General features: G+C 38.1%; 1 protein-coding gene across 6 annotated transcripts in view; it reads left to right on the top strand.

Moving 5' to 3' along the window:
- Positions 1-17324, top strand: part of METTL8 (methyltransferase 8, tRNA N3-cytidine) — an 86041-nt gene extending 68717 nt beyond the window's left edge. For 4 of the 6 annotated variants that reach the window (XM_040475367.1, XM_040475369.1, XM_040475366.1 and 1 more), the window contains exons 4-10: positions 1217-1587; positions 3843-3892; positions 9494-9557; positions 11468-11607; positions 15941-16047; positions 16173-16238; positions 16950-17324. In XM_040475367.1, coding sequence (XP_040331301.1) covers positions 1217-1587; positions 3843-3892; positions 9494-9557; positions 11468-11607; positions 15941-16047; positions 16173-16238; positions 16950-17140 — 989 coding nt within the window. In that variant the 3' untranslated portion in view covers positions 17141-17324. Of the gene's footprint in view, positions 1-1216; positions 1588-3842; positions 3893-9493; positions 9558-11467; positions 11608-13952; positions 14317-15940; positions 16048-16172; positions 16239-16367; positions 16868-16949 lie in introns of those variants that run through there. The other 2 variants (XM_040475370.1, XM_040475371.1) reach the window with 2 other exon arrangements.
- The last annotated feature ends 1751 nt before the right edge of the window (positions 17325-19075 follow it).

Raw genomic sequence — 19075 nt, 5'->3', positions numbered from 1 at the left:
TATCTCTTTAAGGTTTCATAGTAGGAGATGTCAACAGGAAGAGATTGCTCTGGAGGGAGGGGGAGAATGGGATGGCTCTTAGCTCCAGGGGTTAAGATAGGTGGTCCTAGCTCTGCTGTGACTGGGCTCTAGGGCCTAGAACAAGTGGGTTCATATCTGTGCTATCTTCTGTTCAAACGCAAAACAAGGGAGTTGGGAGTAGATTATTTCAATGGGCCATTCTGGCTCTAACATTGTGTAATTTATAATTCTGCAATTTCCTGTCTGATTACCAAGATATTCATTGTGTTGAAACTGCATATACAGAGACATAAAAAATGGTGTCCTTTCTCTAAGAGTCCTACAATTATTGGTAAAAATGTAAGTATTAAGAATCCAAGATTTAGGGGTGCCTAAATGAGTGGCTCATTTGGTGTCTGACTCTTGATTTCAGCTCAGATCATGATCTCATGGTTCGTGGGTTCAAGCCCCCCATTGGGCTCCACACTGACAGCACAGAGGCTGCTTGGGATTCTTTCTCTCTCCCCCTTCTCTGCTTGTGTGTGCGCTCTCTCTCTCTCTCTCTCTCTCAAAAGAAATAAATAAACTTTAAAAAAAAATCTATGGGCACCTGGGTGGCTCAGTTGGTTAAGCCTCCAACTTTGGCTCAGATCATGATCTCTTGATTCATGAGTTCAAGCCCCTCATCAGGCTCTGTGCTGTCAATGTAGAGCCTTCCTGAGATCCTCTGTCTCCCCCTCTCTCTGCCCCTCCTCCCTTTGTGCCTGTGTGCACACATGTGCTCTCTCTCACAAAAATAAACATTAAAAAACTTTTTTAAATCTATCTTCCTTAAAAAAAATAAATAAAAATAAATTCAAGATTTAAACTATAAAAAGTAGTTTGCAATGATTATATTCCTCACAAAAATGTATTGGCCAAACTATTAAGTCACAAGCAGATTTGTAGGGGATAGAACTAAATACCCCATACACTGACACATTTTGAGAAAAATAATACTCTGTAGTTTTAACCTGTAAGAGGCCAAAAAAAAAAAAAAATCAGATAAATAAAAATTATAATATTAAAGTTATTCAGTAGTAAATGTAATTGTTATAAATGGATGTAATATATTTAACAGTATTTAATTATTAAATATATTTAGTTATTAAAGTAGTAACTAATAGTAAACATCATTTATAGTAAAATAAATCTTTTTTTTTTCTCTTTATTTTAGTTAAGTATGAGAATGAAGCTAGTCAATATTGGGATACATTTTATAAGATTCATAAGAATAAGTTTTTCAAGGATCGTAATTGGCTGTTGAGGGAATTTCCTGAAATTATTCCAGTTGATCAAAAAACTGAAGAGAAGACACAAGAATCATCATGGGATAATGTGAAAACTGGTGCTGCAAATTGTTTCTCAAGAACGCACTGCCCTATTATGCCTGAAGAAAAAAATCTTGGTATGAAAAGGTGTGGTTCATCAGATGGTCCAAGCAAAGCAAGGTCTCATTTTTCCAACCTAGACTCTGAAGAACACAGCGAAGGACCTCTGAAGACCGAATTGTTTCCTGGTAGCAGTGCCACTTTCAGAATCCTTGAGGTACTGTCCTACAGGGGCAAAGATGGGAGGTGGCAAATAATTTTAAAATGTATATTGCATATTACTTTATTAATGATCCAGATTTTTTAGGGGGAATAATGATCAAATCTAACTAGAAAAGGGTTCAGTATGCCTTTGTGCATAAAAAATATTGAAGGGACTCACATGTATAATCAGGCTCTAAGTTTGTGATTTTAATTTTTTTTTTTAATTTGTTTTCATTTCTAATTTGAAGGCAGTTTTCAATACCAGTAAAGTTTTGGCCTTAATTTCTGTCTCTTTCTGTTATTACCCCTTTTTAAGTGAAATAGAAATAAGTGAGATATAATTAGCTATAATCCAGTGTAGACCTTGACTTTCTTTCTTTCTTTTTTTTTTTTTTTTTAATGTATTTATTTCTTTTTGAGACAGAGTGAGAGCAAGAGCACAAGCAGGGGAGGGGCAGAAAGAGAGGGAGACACAGAATCTGAAGCAGGCTCCAGGCTCTGAGCTGTCAGCACAGATCCCAAAATGGGGCTCGAACTCAAGGACTGTGAGAGAATGACCTGAGCCGAAGTTGGACACTTAACCAACTGAGCCACCAGGTGCCCCTTGACTTTCTGTTTTTAAAAGTAAATCTCGGGGCGCCTGGGTGGCGCCGTCGGATGAGCGTCCGACTTCAGCTAGGTCACGATCTCGCGGCCGGTGAGTTCGAGCCCCGCGTCAAGGCTCTGGGCTGATGGCTCAGAGCCTGGAGCCTGTTTCCGATTCTGTGTCTCCCTCTCTCTCTGCCCCACCCCCGCTCATGCTCTGTCTCTCTCTGTCCCAAAAATAAATAAACGTTGAAAAAAAAAAAAGTAAATCTCCTCCTTTTGGTTATAAAGGTATCTATACAAGGGATTTAACCACTCTTCACATTTTACTAACTTTTTTTTTTCATTTATACTATTTTATATAGTTGAGCTATACTGTACCTGTATTTTGAGGTTTTGGTTTATTTCTATTTAACATTATATCATAAGCAGTTTTTTCTATCTTAAAAATTCTCTATAAACATTTTTGTGGCTGCAAAATATTTTATTATGTGGAGTACTTTAATTCTGCTTATCTGTTTTTACAGTACTGAGCATTTAAATTGTTTTCAAGTTTTCTACAGAAAATATCTTTGGGTATAGACTTTTCTGTATTTCTTTTATTATCTTGGGTCAGATTTACTAATTCGTAATTTATTTTAAAAATGTAATGGGGGCGCCTGGGTGGCGCAGTCGGTTAAGCGTCCGACTTCAGCCAGGTCACGATCTCGCCGTCGGTGAGTTCGAGCCCCGCGTCAGGCTTTGGGCTGTTGGCTCGGAGCCTGGAGCCTGTTTCCGATTCTGTGTCTCCCTCTCTCTCTGCCCCTCCCCCGTTCATGCTCTGTCTCTCTCTGTCCCAAAAATAAATAAAAAACGTTGAAAAAAAATTTTTTAAAAAAAATAAATAAAAATGTAATGCTCTTAGTGGTACCTGGGTGTCTCAGTCATTTGAGAATTCGACTCCTGATTTCAGGTCATGATCTCATGGTTTGTGGGATCAAGCCCTGCATCTGGCTCTGTGCTGACAGCGTGGAGACCCCTTGTAATTCTCATTCTCTCTCTCTCTCTCTCTCTCTCTCTCTCTCTCTCTCTCAAAATAAATACATAAACTTAAAAAAATAATAAAATAATAAATTTAGTGCTCTTAAAATATATTGCCAAATAATTTTCTAAGAAGCTGTATTAATACCAATTCACAGCAATATATGTCTGTTTCATCACACTCTCATTGGTTAGAATATTCTTACTTAAGTGCTTTCCTTTTTGACAGATGAAAATTACACCTTGTTTTAATTTGCATTTCTTTGATTGCTAACTAGGTCAGATAGTTCTTCAGATGTTTAGAAGACAGTTGTATTTCTTTTGTGTTCTATTTATTTCCTTTGCTAATTTATCTGTTACTGTTTTTTTAATGAATTCTACCCTTTTATCATATTTATTGCCAATTTTTTTTCATAGTGCATTGGTCACCTTTTAATTTGGTTTGAGTTTTGGTGTATAAAAATTTCACATGTTTCCATAGTTAAATTAATCAGTGTTATTCTTGTGGCTTATTCCTTTGCTTTTGAGTTTAGAAAACTCTCCTACACCTAGAGATCCAGTAAATTTATTCTAGTTTTTTTTTTTTAATGAAAAAAATCTAACATTGGTGAAGAAAATTTAACCTTCTTTTCATGATATTTGTTTATTCTTTCAATTTTTTAGGTTGGCTGTGGTGCTGGAAATAGTGTTTTTCCAATTTTGAACACTTTACAGTGAGTTTTAAAGTTTTCTCCTACAAAATTTTACATATGTATGGGGTGTTCAGAAATTCTGGGAAAATGTCACGTGTATGCTGGTAGTGTTTTTATTCTCATATAAACAATCACTGAAGCAAATTTCAAATAATTGTTTCAGTGTCTAATTTCACGTAAACAAGGAATTACTATGAAAAGAATGTTTCACAGCTATGGGTTGTCCACCATGGGTCAAAGTAATTTTTAAAGCTTGTGTTTGCATGGATGAGAGAATAAGAAAAGAGCAAGGGATTTGACCCTTCCACGAAGCTGTGAATTGCTAACTTCAGAAATCGATTTGCTCCTCCAGGTATGTAGGTGCCATTTTACACACACAGAATTGAGTTTAAAGCTTATTCTTAACCCTCATTTTGTCATCACTTCTGGAGCCACACCCAGTAGAAGACCTTCTTTTGTCAAATAACTTGAAAATGTTTGAAGGTAACAGCAACTAGTCTAAGACTAGACTAAAACTCAAAAAAGCAGACAGAGATGATAGGGACAGAGGTGTTTTCCTGACACATCCTTCCTGTTCACTGCTTCACGTATATGTTGTGGTATTTCCATGATGAAGACACTTCTTACAAAGCTTTTATAGCACCTTTTACCTATTCTGTTTTGGGTTTTTTTTTTTTTTTTTTAGTGTTTTTTTTTTTTTAGTTTTTTTTTCTTTTTTTACATTTTATTTATTTTTGAGAGACAGAGAGAGACAGAGCAAAAGTCGGGGAGGAGCAGAGATAAAAGGAAACACAGAATGTGAAGCAGGCTCCAGGCTCTGCACTGTCAGCACAGAGCCCAATGCAAGGCTCGAACTCACAAACTGTGAGATCGTGACCTGAGCTGAAGTCGGATGCTCAACTGACTGAGCCACCCAGGTGCCCCTCTGTTTTTTTTTTTTTTTAAGTTTATACAATAACTTTCACATTATTTTTTCCATTATAAAATCAACATGAGCACATTGCAGAACATTTCCATTAGAGGACAGAGGGGTGGGAATCACCCATCATCCTAACATAGCTACTGTTTGTTATAATTCCTTTCAGTCTTTATGTGTATTTTAAATTCTAATGATGCTATTTTTTTAGTGTTTCCTTGTAATACAATGAATTCTCATATACCCGCCACCTCAATTTAACAGTTAACACAATGCCAACATTATGACACTTTTTTTTTCTTTATTTATTTTTATTTTTATTTTTATTTTTATTGAGAGAACTTGTGAGCAGGGGGAAGGGACAGAGGAAGAAAGAGAAAGAATCCTAAGTAGGCTTCCACGCTCAGTGTGGAGCCCAACCCTGGGATCATGACCTGACTCAAAATCAAGAGTCAAATGCTCAACCGACTGAGCCACCCAGGTGCCCCTTATTTTATTTTTTTAAAGTAGTCTTCACATAGGGGCGCCTGGGTGGCTCAGTCGGTTAAGCGTCTGACTTTGGCTCAGGTCATGATCTCTCGGTTTGTGGGTTCGAGCCCCACGTCAGGCTCTGTGCTGACAGCTCCGAGCCTGGAGCCTGCTTCGGATTCTGTGTCTCCCTGTCTCAGCCCTTCCCATGCTCATGCTCTGTCTCTCTGTGTGTCTCAATAATAGATAAATGTTATAAATAAATAAATAAATAAATAAATAAATAAATAAAGTAAGTAAGTAAGTAAGTAAGTAAGTAAGTAAGTAAGTAAGTAAGTAGGCTTCACACCCAGTGTGGAGCCTTACATGGAGCTTGAACTCATGACCCTGAGATCAAGATCTGAACTGAGATCATTAGTCGGACAGTTAACCAACTGAGCCACCAGGTGCCCCCAGGACACTATTTTTAAATACTTATGATGTAGTGCCAAAAAAATCAGGATATTCTTCATTACTAACATAGTAAATAGTAATTTCCAAATACCATCAGATTACCAGTTAAAGTGGCCAGGCAGAAGTGATAGAACTGCACATTTGCAGGTCTGAATGGCCTTTCTCCTTTTGTCTTTATTCTCTTTGTTTTCCCTTTTCCTCATTTCTGGGCCAGTGTTTCCTGTTTTATTATACCACGTAGCCAGTTTCCTTCACCCAAGTTATCTCTGAGCTTACGGTACACAGAAATTTACTACCTTGGCAGTTGATAATGTGTTACTTTATGACTCATCCCAAGGTATTATTTAGCATGTCATTTCTTTATGTCTTGTGTCTCCAGCCACTGCTTGTATTCCTTGAGGTAGAAAGCATATTTTACCCTAATCTGATTTTCCAGGTAGCTCAACAGTATAATACAGATAGTTAGAGCTCAATACATATTGACTAATATCTCTGAATCCCCACTTGTTAGTAATATTTTTCCCTTTTTACTTCTCCCTCCAGCTAATAATTGCAATCTTTTGCTTCCTTGCTCCCTGATTCTTCGTGGCTCTGTCTTTTTTAAAAAAAAGTCATTGTAGTTCGATAACGCAAGATAATTAATTCATCATTAAAAGGCAGTCAGTGATTAGCCTTCCAAAGGGAGGATTAGACTTTTTTTCCCACCTAAGAAATTATGTTTTATTACTTTTGGAGAGTACAGGATTAGTGTTTTACATTTTCAGAATATTTTACCATAATTAGACCTCTGGAATTGAGAGGTCATATCATTCTCCAAGGATCATTTAATTCTTAAACCCCCTGCCAAGGTAGTGCTTTGTGGTGTGGTGTTAGTAGTGATATTTACACCTGCTTGCTGGGAGAAGGGCCAAGGCAGTCAGCTGATTTTACAGAAAAGCTCTGGAAAGTCATTGGGTGGTCACAAGACTTCAACTTGGGCTGCTGATGCATGGGAATTCAGTCTCAGAGGTCATGCTGCTGTCCTGGTAGGACCACATGGCAAATGGCACATACTTTCTTTAACTGCTAGACTGCTCTATATCTTGTGGGTGTTTAGTAGCCACTGCCCAAAGGTTGACTGCATACCTTTTATAATGAGCTAGATGTGCCAGTGTCCAGAGAAGCATTTTGAGTTATATGGAAGTTTTTATAGAACCATGATAATTTCTTAAGTTTTTAAGTTCCTAGAAGGCAAAGGCAAATCTTCCTATAATATGATAATAGTAATAATAGCAATAGCAACAACAATTATAATAATGACTAACATTTATTAGGTGCTTACTCTGAGTTAGGAACCTTCCTAGAAACTTCTAAGAATCCCTTCAATCCTCACAGTGACCTTAGATGCCATATTTATCTCTGCTTTATAGATGAGGAAACAGGATTACAAAGAGATTAAGTAACTATTCCAAGGTCACACAACTAAGTGGTATAGCCAGGATTCAAACCATAGACAGTTTGGTTCCAGAGCCCTTGCCCTTAGCCATCATATTACATCGTGCATCTGAGTGCTTACGGAAAATTTTCAAACACATATGACCACCCAGCAAATTAAGAATCATGAATATATGGATTTCATAGGAAGCAATAGGGGTACAGGCTGCAATAAATCACTGTTGGTTTTTTTTCAATGTTTATTTATTTTTGAGAGAGACAGAGACAGAATGCGAGTGGGTTAGGGGCAGAGAGAGAGAGGGAGGCACGGAGTCTGAAGCAGGCTCTAGGCTCCAAGCTGTCAACACAGAGCCCGACGTGGGGCTCGAACTCATGAGCTGTGAGGTCATGACTTGAGCCGAAGTCAGACGCTCAACCGACTGAGCCACCCAGGTGCCCCTAAATACTGTTTTTATTTGGGACAGACGAAAAAAAACAAGCAGTGCAAGTCATAACCAAATCCTGTTCATTGTACTTTAACTTATTTGGACAGATCTTAAATTGAATGCAAATCTCCAAATGCCACAGAATGAAGGACTCCTTCTCATAGTACTCATCCATGAGTAGCATTTAAGAGTATTATCTGAGCCTGGGTGAGATTTTATTTGTGGAATTCATATTTGTGCTTGTATCCCATATTTATTTAGTAGTTTTCCTTGCTTGAAATGTCTCCTGAATCAAAGTTCTAATTATGTGTTTCACGGCCCACTTGTATATCCTGCCACATACTGGTTTGAGCTCTCAGGATCAACTCTGCTTCTCATCCTTGGCACATGACTCCCACCTTTAAGCCCTATACCATTTATCCTTCTCCCCATTCAGCATTGCTATCCCCCTTCTTCAGAATTGTTAAAACTTACACCTTAGGTAAGACTTAGGAAGTCTGCCCTATCCATAACCCTGTAGAAGCTAGATAAAACCAATCATATCCCCAACTAGGCTATAAAACCCACAGGAGCCAGAACTATAGTTATAATTGTTGTTTCATAACATGCCAGTCTCTGTGACTCAGGCTTGGTGCTAAGCAACATGATGCAGTAATTATTTGATACAAGCATATGAGGGATGACCGGGAAGAGTACTGACCCACAAAATTCAAAGTATATGCATGCCCGTGAGTAACCATGGTCCAGACATTGTTACTGAATTTCAGGTAAAAAGCGAAATAGAACTTGTCTAAGTTCAGTGGAGGCCAATTAAGATTACTCAAGACTTTTATATGAATAAACATCCTCCAACCAAAAAATAACTGTATTTATTTACATCTGTAAATAAAGTAACTGAGTCTTAGAGAGGATGAGTCAAATTCACAGAGTTAATAAATGGCAAATTCAGGACTTAAACGCAGGTCTGTTTGGCTTCAAAATCCATACTCTTACTATTTTATTGGACAATTTCATTTACTAACTTATATTCTAATTCTTGGTACATACGTGAGTCTTAATAAATGTTGGAAAAAACTTGAAAAGATAACTAAGAGTTAATATATTAGTATTTTTTTACTCTTTTTTAGAAGTTGTATTTACATGCTATTAAAATACATATGTATTCCTGTCCCATTAGGGCATCAGAGCCTCTGTGAGAAGCTCAAGAACCAAATGAGTTGTACACACAGAAAGGGGACTGAAGCACCAAAGAACACAAGGGTCTGAGCATCCTTGCACAAGGGTAGCACTTGACTAGGCAACAAGGAACTATAGGCCCTGCTGGCTGGAGGCACAGAAGAAAGACTGAGGGGGAGGAAGATGGAGCAATGATGATGGAGGGCGTTGGAGGGTTCCTGTGTGAGAGTGTGATGGGACGTAAGGCAGGTAGACCCAAGCAACGGAGAGCTTTAAAACCAGGACAGGAAGGGGCACTTGGGTGGCTTAGTCTGTTGAGCGTCCAACTCTTGATTTTGGCTCAAGTCATGGGATGGAGCCCTGTGTCGGGCTCTGTGCTGAGCATGGAGCCTGCTTAAGATTCTCTCTCTCTCTCCCCCTCCATCCCTCTCCCTCACTCGTGTACACTCTCTCTAAAATTAAAAAACAAAAAACAAAAAAAAACAAAAAACACAAAAAAAACCAGGACAGGAATTTGAAAGTTACCTTGTAATTAATAAGTATTTGAGACAATGCTGTTTCAGAAGTACCATGAAGGCACCCATACACCATTATAGAGAACACCATCTAAAAGGAGAAACAGTAAGCCAGGTGTCATCCAAAATTTTATTAAAGAAATACCTTTTAACAAGTTCAAGCCTACAGTTTCCTTTCTTTTGTAACCTGAGCATATGTGAACTCTAGATTTAAATATCTCTTCCATTTTCATAGGAATGCTCCAGAGTCCTTTCTTTATTGTTGTGATTTTGCTTCCGGAGCTGTGGAACTAGTAAAGGTATGCCTCATATTTTCTTTAAAGAGAGCCATGTAAGGATATAATTTATTTGTTGTTGAAGTGATATTTTTTAAATGTTTCAGTGTTATCCGTAACCATTTTTAACTGAGCTTTTACTAATTCTGGGAATCACATCATTACCTGATGCCTAAATATTACCCTAAAATGATAGAAGTTATTTTGAATTCAAAATAAAGCTGGGGGAAAAAAGGAAAATAAAATGAAATAAAAATGAAGGGACTGGTACACCTAGAAAGGTCAGCAGGTCCTATGAGGTGATCTTATTCATATTTATGTCCCCAGAGCCCTATGCACAGACTGACACACAGTAGGCACTAGTTAAATTGAAACTTTTGAAAGTAAAACAAATTTTGAGAAAGTATATGATACAAATGTAAAATGTCTTGGACTATTTGGAAAACAGTGGGGAGCCTGGGTTTGTTTGACCAATCCCCAAAAGCTAGTAAGCATTACCTTAGCAAAAAGTACTTTTAGGAAATGGGAAAGGAAAGGAAATTCTGCTAACAGAAATGTGTAGTCAATAGATGGAACTTAATTTCTGATAACAAGAGTAATAGTTATTCATGGTAGACATTTTCTAAAATACTAAAAAACCTAAAGAGAAAGATAAAATTCACCTATAATCACACTTCCTAGAATCCTATGGTGAATTGAGGTTACTGTTTTGGTATATATGCTTCTAGTGTTGTTTTGTACTCAAACTGTGTGCATGTGCATTTGTGTGTGTGTGTGTGTGTGTGTGTGTGTGTGTGTGTGTGTATACTCTAATTTTTTCATTATTTATTTTTTTTAAGTTTATTTATTTAAGTAATCTCTATACCCAACATGGGGCTCGAACTCATGACCCTGAGATCAAGAGCCACATGCTCCACCAACGGAGCCAGCCAAGGCACCCCTGCTCTAATTTTTTGAAAATAACAGCTTTATTGAGATATAGTTCACAGACCATGAAATTCACCATTTTAAAGTTATACAGTTCAGAGGCACTGGGGTGGCTCAGTCAGTTGAGCATCCAACTCTTTTGATTTCAGCTCAGGTCATGATCCCAGGGTTGTGGGATCAAGCCCCAAATTGGGCTCGGAGCCTACTTAAGACTCTCTGTCTCTCTCTCTCTGTCTCTCTCTCCCTATCCCTCTCTCTCCCTCCCTCTGCCCCTCTCTCCAGCTTGTATGCTCACTCTCTCTCTATCTCTTTCAAACAATAAAGTATACAATTCAGTGATTTTTAGTATATTTACAGAGTTGTACAGTCATTACTATTATCTGATTGTGTATTAGAGGATATTTGTATCTTAAGCCAAAGGAGGCATGGACAAGCAGTGGGAGAGAAAACAGGTCTCCCTCTCAGTGCCTCCGAAATCACATAGGGTAGACTTCCAGCAACGCTGCCTCAAAAGCCTGCCCTATTCCACTTTTAAAATTAAAAAGGGATTGGGGCGCCTGGGTGGCGCAGTCGGTTAAGCGTCCGACTTCAGCCAGGTCACGATCTCGCGGTCCGTGAGTTCGAGCCCCGCGTCAGGCTCTGCGCTGATGGCTCAGAGCCTGGAGCCTGTTTCCGATTCTGTGACTCCCTCTCTCTCTGCCTCTCCCCCGTTCATGCTCTGTCTCTCTCTGTCGCAAAAATAAATAAACGTTGAAAACAAAAATTAAAAAAAAAAAATTAAAAAGGGATTGTGAAGAATACTTGTTGTTGAGTCCAAGTGCTAGACTTAATTTTTTTATGGCAGCTTGAAATAAGCTAACAGAATATGGAATCTGAAATAAAATGCATTCATATTTACAGAGGGAAGACACTAGGGAGAAATATAAAATTTGACCTCTTTATTTTAAGAAAAATGCTAAAAGTCTGCTAACTGCTTTTTTATTATTATTGTTCCTTTATCATGATAGTTGCACTCATCCTACAGAGCAGCTCAGTGTTGTGCCTTTGTTCATGATGTTTGTGATGAAGATTCACCGTACCCTTTTCCAGATGGGATCCTGGACGTCATTCTCCTTGTCTTTGTGCTCTCTTCTATTCATCCTGACAGGTAACTGAAGACACGAGAAAGGGCAAAGCAAATGTGTAAAGCACCTTTATCAATCGTGGTTTTCAGAACTATCAAAAGTGACAATTCTTAACTTTATTATTTAGTGAACTATACCATATATAACATGCAGCCTTTTAAGTGCAGTTTTTCCTTTCTTCATTCAGACTTTTAGAAAGAAACCGGTCAAACTGCTTCATTAGTGAGCTTTCTATCACTGTCAGAGTGAAGTGAGCATATTCTGGCAAGACACATACCTATTAAAAGTGACAGTGCTTTAAGGAGATTACAAATTCAGAACAGCCTAATAGACTCCCAAGAGGGAAATTGTACTTGGTGATCAGAAACAAACATCTTTCTTTGATTTAGCATCTTACTGAATGTTCGTGAAGAGGTGGGTTGTGAATCTGTTTGGCTTCATACCAGTCTGTCACAAGACTTTAAAAAAACGTGTTTTAGGGGCGCCTGGGTGACTCAGTCGGTTAAGCGTCTGACTTCAGCTCAGGTCATGATCTCACAGTTCGGTTCGTGAGTTCGGGCCTTGCATCAGGCTCTGGGCTGACTGCTCGGAGCCTGGAGCCTGCTTCGGATTCTGTGTCTCCCTCTCTCTCTGCCCCTCCCCCACACATGCTCTGTCTCTCTCTGCCTCTCAAAAATAAAGAAAACTAATAAAAAAGAATGTGTTTTAAAGAGCCCTCTAGGGAATTAGGGGTACTCAAGATTTGCCAGATTAACCTTGGACCTTTATAATCTAAGGTTGGCCTAATGCCGTCATTTAAATATTTATGACTTCGATTTTTTGTTCACATAGTGTTTTTTTTTTTAAGTTTATTTATTTATTTTGAGAGGGACAGAGAGTGGTAGTGGGAGAGGGGCAGAGAGAGAGAGAGAGAGAGAGGAGAGAGAGAGAATCCCAAGCAGGCCCCACACTGTCAGTGCAGAGCCTGACACAGGGCTTGATCCCATGAACCGCGACATCATGACCTGAGCTGAAATTAAGAGTTGGACGCTTAACTGACTGAGCCACTCAGGCGCCCTGTTCACACAATGTTTTGAAACAGTAAACATAGCTTTTGTTCAGAGAGGAAGTAGAAAGACATATTACCAGCTATTAAAATGATCACTTCTCTTAGAATTTTGCCACCTCATGTATATTAAGACACGTGTGGTGTCAAGGGTTGTGCATTTGTAAGTTTTCTTAAAATTGGGTTTTCTGCTCTGGTAGTAGATTTAGCTCCAGGAATGTTCCTCTGCTGGTAGATACAGACTTGATACCAACCACTCTTTGATGAGTGTGACACTTTTCCAAAGAAAGTGGGTTAATGTGTGCGTTTTCCTTTGCAATTATAAAATCATTAAGACCCTTTACGGTCCTTTTACTTCCATTTAGAGATGAGCTTTTTGGTTGCTTTTTGAAAGACAAATTAAATTTTCAAATAAATCTGAATGAAACATATTTGTACCTGGTGAGATATATCACATTCCATGAAGCTACATTTCCTCCCAGTTTCTATAATCTATGTCTTTCTACTAATCTGGGTAGAATATTGGCATTATTCAGGTACTGGTAGAAAGATGTCATCTATGTATTTTGTCTCATAGTTAAAAGAATGAATAGCTAAAAGGATGGAGTAGGTGGATAGAGAACAAGATTTTCTATTTGACACCTGTAACAGGAAGTGTTTAAATTCCAAATAAGACCACAAAACCACTACTTGAATTTAGTTTAGATAATGTATTTTCTTATGATTTGAACTGAATGTTAAAAAGAAGGGGAAGAAGATGTCTTGGAAGGATTACTGTCATTCTATAGTATGTTCATTCTATGTAATTATTATAAAGTAAATTTACATGTATCATGTCCCTAGCCATTTTTTGCCTAAAATGGTCTAAATGACCTAAAAAAAGGGTGAATGCGTAGAAGGAGGGCAGTAGTAAGTGAAAAGGCAGGACAGTATCTTTAGAGTCATTTGGGACAGTGATATATTCAGCCCCGTGAAAGTTTTGGAAAAGTGTCTTCTTGACAGCTTGGAAAATCCATGCACAAACGAATGGCAAGCGATTCTGCTAGACCTTGAGTCTGGGCATCCTAGCCTAAATGGGAATAAACCACAGGAGGCTACAAAAGAAGAGCTAACTGTCCTTATCATTAAAATAAAATACAGTATAATATGTTTACCACAGATCCAAGCAGAGAGTAGGTAGTCAATAAACACTCCTTTTTAAAATCTCTTCTTCCTTTTCCTCACCCTCCAACTAGAGGTAGATGAGGATAGCAGAGTTGGCCTGAATGGAATAAAGAAAGAAAAGGAGCCTTCACCCATTATTGTCTTGTCCATCTCCCCCAGCCCTCTCCCACCGACAGTTCTCAGGAAGTGGCTCTGGAAGTTGGCGCCGAGCCAAGCAAGATGGGATGATGAAGAAAAGCAGCTCCCCACCCTTGCCTTTACTCACAACCCCAGACATTAAAGGATAATTGGGAAGAAAGGATTTGCAGACGGAGATGGCTGTATTTGGCCCTTTGTTTTTCTGTATCTTTGTTTCATGCTTGTTTTAGTAATCGTTGCAGAAAGATATTTTTCTCAGTACATAAAACATTTCTTCTGAAAGTGGATATTTTAAGGATTAGATACAGTTTTCTTTAATTGCCAAAGCCTAAGGCCATAAGCACAGTGTGAAAATAACCTGTAATAAAATAAACAAGGAAAAATATTTTTCTTTTTTCCCTTTCATGTACTTATGTTCCAGTTTTTTAAAAGAGCATTTCATCTAATTATGCCACCTCTTTCTGTTATATTTCTGTCTTGTTTTCATAGTTACTTTAATTTCCTCACTACTTCCTTCAAAACCTGACATAAATTTGGCTTTTCACTCCATTATTCCACTGAACAGTGTTTTAACTGGAAGGATTTACAGATTATCTAATCTAAAACCCTCATTTTTAAAATAAGAAAAATCTAGAAGCTTTAAGTAGCATGGATGAAGCAGAGATGGGGAGGACTTAGCACACAGGCTGCCATTTACCATTCTCTGCTCAGGGCAGACACTGATAACTGATTTTGTACCCTGATTGTCATTCCCAGTGAGCCCTAAGAGCCCTTCTCAATAGAGCTCTGTAGGCAGCCAATGTCAGTCACTTGGCATTAATATGAGATCTGAAATCTTTGCCATCTCTGGCCCATAATCACACATAAGACCATAAACTTAACCAAAAACATTAAGTCAAGAGCAGTCACAAGGGGTCATATTTGATTGAGAGCCAAATGAAAAGAATAAATAATAAAAGAAAGAAAGTAAAGGCTTCCCAGTATTGAGCTGGGGGTGGAGTGTGAATAGAATTTAAATAGGCAGAAAGTAAGAAGGAGAGAGTTCTTTGAGGGGAAACCATGTGAACGAAGGCATGGACTGCTTCAGAGCCAAGCATATAACAGTTTGGCGAGAGTTGATGCTTCACATTGAGAAGTAATGGTAAAGATGTTAGAGAGATTGAGACCAGTTGTAGGAGATCTCAAGGGCCCAACTAAGAAATTAAGATTTTATCCTATGGGTTAAAATCATGAACATTTTTGAGCAAAGGGATGATTTGACAAAACCATCATTTTAAGCGGAATAATTCGTCAGTAATATACAGGAAGACTTAACAAGGGGAATAATAAAGCATGTTAAGAAGTAGTGTGTTTTCAGGCCTAAGGAGGTAGAAGTTTGTACTAAAGGAGCACCAAAGGGAAACAAAAAAAGAGAAAAAAGCCATCAGTTAAAAAAAGAACACCTAGAATTGGATGACTAGATGGTTATGGGGAGGTTAGTGGAAGAGGAGAAAAAGGAAAGGGGTTAAGGATGTCTCTGAGGTGTTAACACTTTGATGAATGATGGTACCTTTGAACGAAATAAAGGAGAAGGAGCTAGTCCGGGAGGAAAGATGATCTCTGTTTAGACATGTGCAATTTGGAATAGCTCTACAATATTTTTTTATCTTCAAGGAAAATGAAGCAACTTCAGTGTTTATCTGCCTTGGTACTACCTTAACTTGATGTAAATATCAGGAGCCATCTGTGGTTTTGCGGGGCAGCTTTGACATCATATATCAAGCTCTCTGAAGTCACCACTCTTGTCATTTGGGTGATTACTTGATACTCTAGGCCTTTTGATTCTTATCATTTAGCAAGTTAGTACCCTTTTTCCTTTCTATACAAAATATATATATTTTTGTTGCCCTTATATTTGTGGGTTAGATTTTTTGGCCCCATCGAGCTTTCCTTATTTTATCTCTAAGAAGGTTAGGATGTGGCATGTAAAACAAGATTTCTGTAAACAGTGTCTTGCTTTGTTTTCAAAGGATGCAAGGTGTTATAAACCGACTGTCCAAGTTACTGAAGCCTGGGGGAATGCTGCTATTTCGGGACTATGGAAGATATGATAAGACTCAGCTTCGTTTTAAAAGGGGTATATTCAGTTTAGAGTTATTTTCATGTGTTTTAAAGAATGCTTTGTTTATATTTTATTTCAAGTTTTTGTTTGTTTTGTTTGAAGGAATACTAGGTTTCTCTGATTGCAATTATTTTTTTTAGGGCATTGCTTATCTGAAAATTTTTATGTGCGAGGAGATGGTACCAGAGCATATTTCTTTACGAAAGGTATGCTTATCTATAAGGGGAAATAATTAGCTGTAAAAAAAAAAACTCTTTGGTTAGTCTGTCACCACACTGTAGCTGTTCTACATGAAAGCTTGAAAATGGCCTTTTTGCCTTTTAATCTTTTCCCAGCTGAAACTGCTTTAAAAGAATCGCTTGTTTCATCTTATACCCAAGTGAAGATGTAGTCTGTTCCATTTTGGAAGTACTGTTAGCCCAGATATGAAGAAGCTGATGACATACCACAGCCAAAGGAGGGAATTTGATTTTAAGAGTCCATAGAAAATTACTTGTCTCTTGTCAATTTCTCCTTTAAAAAAAAAAAAAAACAAAAAACTTTTAAAATGAATTCTGCATGCAAGGATTTTCTCCAAACTTATGTGAGCACTTTTAAAATGTGCCATTTGGGGTCTCTGCAAACTAACAAAAACTCAGAACAGAGGGCACCTTTCAAAATACTTAAATTTGCAACCAGTAGTAAGTAATGTATATCTATTTATGCCTGCTATGTTAAACTGTGTATATTGGTATATTTCTGTGAAGTAGAAGAAACCTATTTGGTTTCACAGGTTTCCTTAACTAATTTGTACTAGAGAGTTTCTTGGTTTAAATGAAATTTAGATGGTCAGTCATCCCATTGTTCTTGACTGTCTCCTTTTCCCCCCACCAAGCCCCAGTCACATATACATTTGATTGCCACTTTTGTCTCAACAGGGGAAGTCCACACTATGTTCTGCAAGGCTGGGTTAGATGAGAAGCAAAATCTGGTTGATCGTCGCTTACAAGTTAATAGGAAAAAACAAGTGAAAATGCACCGAGTGTGGGTTCAAGGCAAATTCCAGAAACCATTACACTTGACTCAAAAACCCTCCAAATTGGTATCACCACTCCTTTCTCATGGCTGAGTTATGTATCATGTTAAGGTACAAACCAGAGGATTACACTATTCAAAGACTTCTGTAAATCTTTCATTTTTGAAAGGGAAGACAAGAGAATTTGTATATCCTGCTGTTTATCATGGGTGAGCTCTTTTGTTCATTTTAAGCACTTGTAAATGATTTGGAAGAGTATACCATATTCTGTGCTCAAGCTTGTTTGGGTTTATTGTGTCTAACCATTTTGTTTGTTTTGAATTTTATAAGCATTCAGTTAAATGACTGATATAAGTCAGATGATTCTGAGAAACTATACCCTGCCATTTTTTAGAAGTGGGAAAAAAACATCTATTTATACATTAGTCTAACACAGTTAAATTCTCTTCCTCTCTTATCTGATAACGGAAAGGCAGCTCTCCTCGTTTCCTTGGCCAGTCACAAAACCAAGACTAAGGTGTTTGTTTTGTTGTTGTCTGTTTTTTCCCAAAACTCTTTTTTTTTTTTTTTGATTCAGAAACTAATGTCTGAAATAGAATGTTAGTTTCTCTTTCCTTTCCTAAAATTGGGGAAGTATGACCCAAGCTAACATTATTTTCAGGCTATTCTTAGGCATACAAGTTGTAATCTCTCTTTAAGACAACTGCTATACACGAGAAAATTCTTAAATTGTAGCAATTAAAAATTTATTTACCACCTTGCCTCAAAAAGGGTATAAGTTGGCTTTCAAATTGTACTTTGTAAAAACAGAGTTTCTAAGATTGGTTTTTCGTTTGTTATACAACATCTACTGGGTACTTACATTGTGCAAAATTATATGGAGTAATACAACAAAGACTCAGTCCTGTCTTCAGGGAGCATAAATAGGATTTGGCTGGCAAAGAAAAATGTGCACATCCCAAGCCTCTCAATCACAATCTCTGATAATATATGAACAGGTACTCAAATAGGGAACTTATCAGTTAGTGGACTTTGGTTATGAGCCACAGAAATCTGGAAGAAATGGATAGTCTCTTGAAGGACCACCATGGGAAAAATTTAGTTCCCACTGTTTTTTCCTTTTTGAATTCACTTAAAATTCAGTTTTCTGTAAGAATGTGATTGGTCCCACTTGGGTCATGGATTCATCTCTTGACAGGTTGGGGCAGGGTGGCTTCACTGACGATGCGACTGAATGTATGGAGTGGAGAAAAGTTCCTCAAAGGAGCATGAAGACCCTGTTATCAAAAAAAGAGAAGAGGGATGCTGCCTAGTCATAAACATGTCACGTAGTAGTGGTAGCAGCAGCAATAGTGGTTCCAAAGAGAGAGAAAGATTAGCTGGTGGGAAGAAGAGGGGAAGTATCAGCATTCTGGGGGAGGTGGGTTTCAGGCTAGTCCTTGAACATGTGCTCTCAGAAGATGATGAAAGACAAGTGTGTTTGGTATGGACCATTCGAGATGAGGAATCATGGACAGAAGATAGGGAGGTCAGCTTATAGACAGCTTTGAATAGAAAAGCACATTTTGGGGGGGCGCTTGGGTGGCTCAGTCAGTTAAGCATCCAACTCTTGATTTCTACTCAGGTTATGATCTCACGGTTTGTGGGATGGAGCCCCCATGTCGGGCTCTGTGCTGACAGCACGGAGCCTGCTTGAGATTCTCTCTTTCTGCCCCTCCCCTGCTTGTACTCACTCTCTGTCTCTCTCAAAATAAATAAATTAAAAAAAAAAAAAAGGCGGGGGGGGGGGGACACATTGGGTTCTAGTCTCTGGATTGGAGCAATCTGAAGTTTGTTTCTTTGTTTCTGTTTTATCCTACTGATAGCATGTTATGAATATATTTAGAGAGATTAGGGCATCTTATGTCGAATGGAATGCAGTGAGGTCAGACGTGGGAGCAAGGAGGATCACAAGCTTTTTGCATATACTTGCCTTGGTAGCAATTCCTCAGAAGTACAATATTAAGGTTTCTGTTTAAATATGCTTCC

This window comes from Herpailurus yagouaroundi, unplaced genomic scaffold (genome assembly GCF_014898765.1).
Source record: "Herpailurus yagouaroundi ecotype Mexico unplaced genomic scaffold, PumYag 140, whole genome shotgun sequence".
In the NCBI taxonomy this organism is placed as follows: domain Eukaryota; kingdom Metazoa; phylum Chordata; class Mammalia; order Carnivora; family Felidae; genus Herpailurus; species Herpailurus yagouaroundi.
The sequence above is the reverse complement of the archived record's forward strand: the minus strand, read 5'-3'. Positions and strand labels throughout refer to the sequence as shown.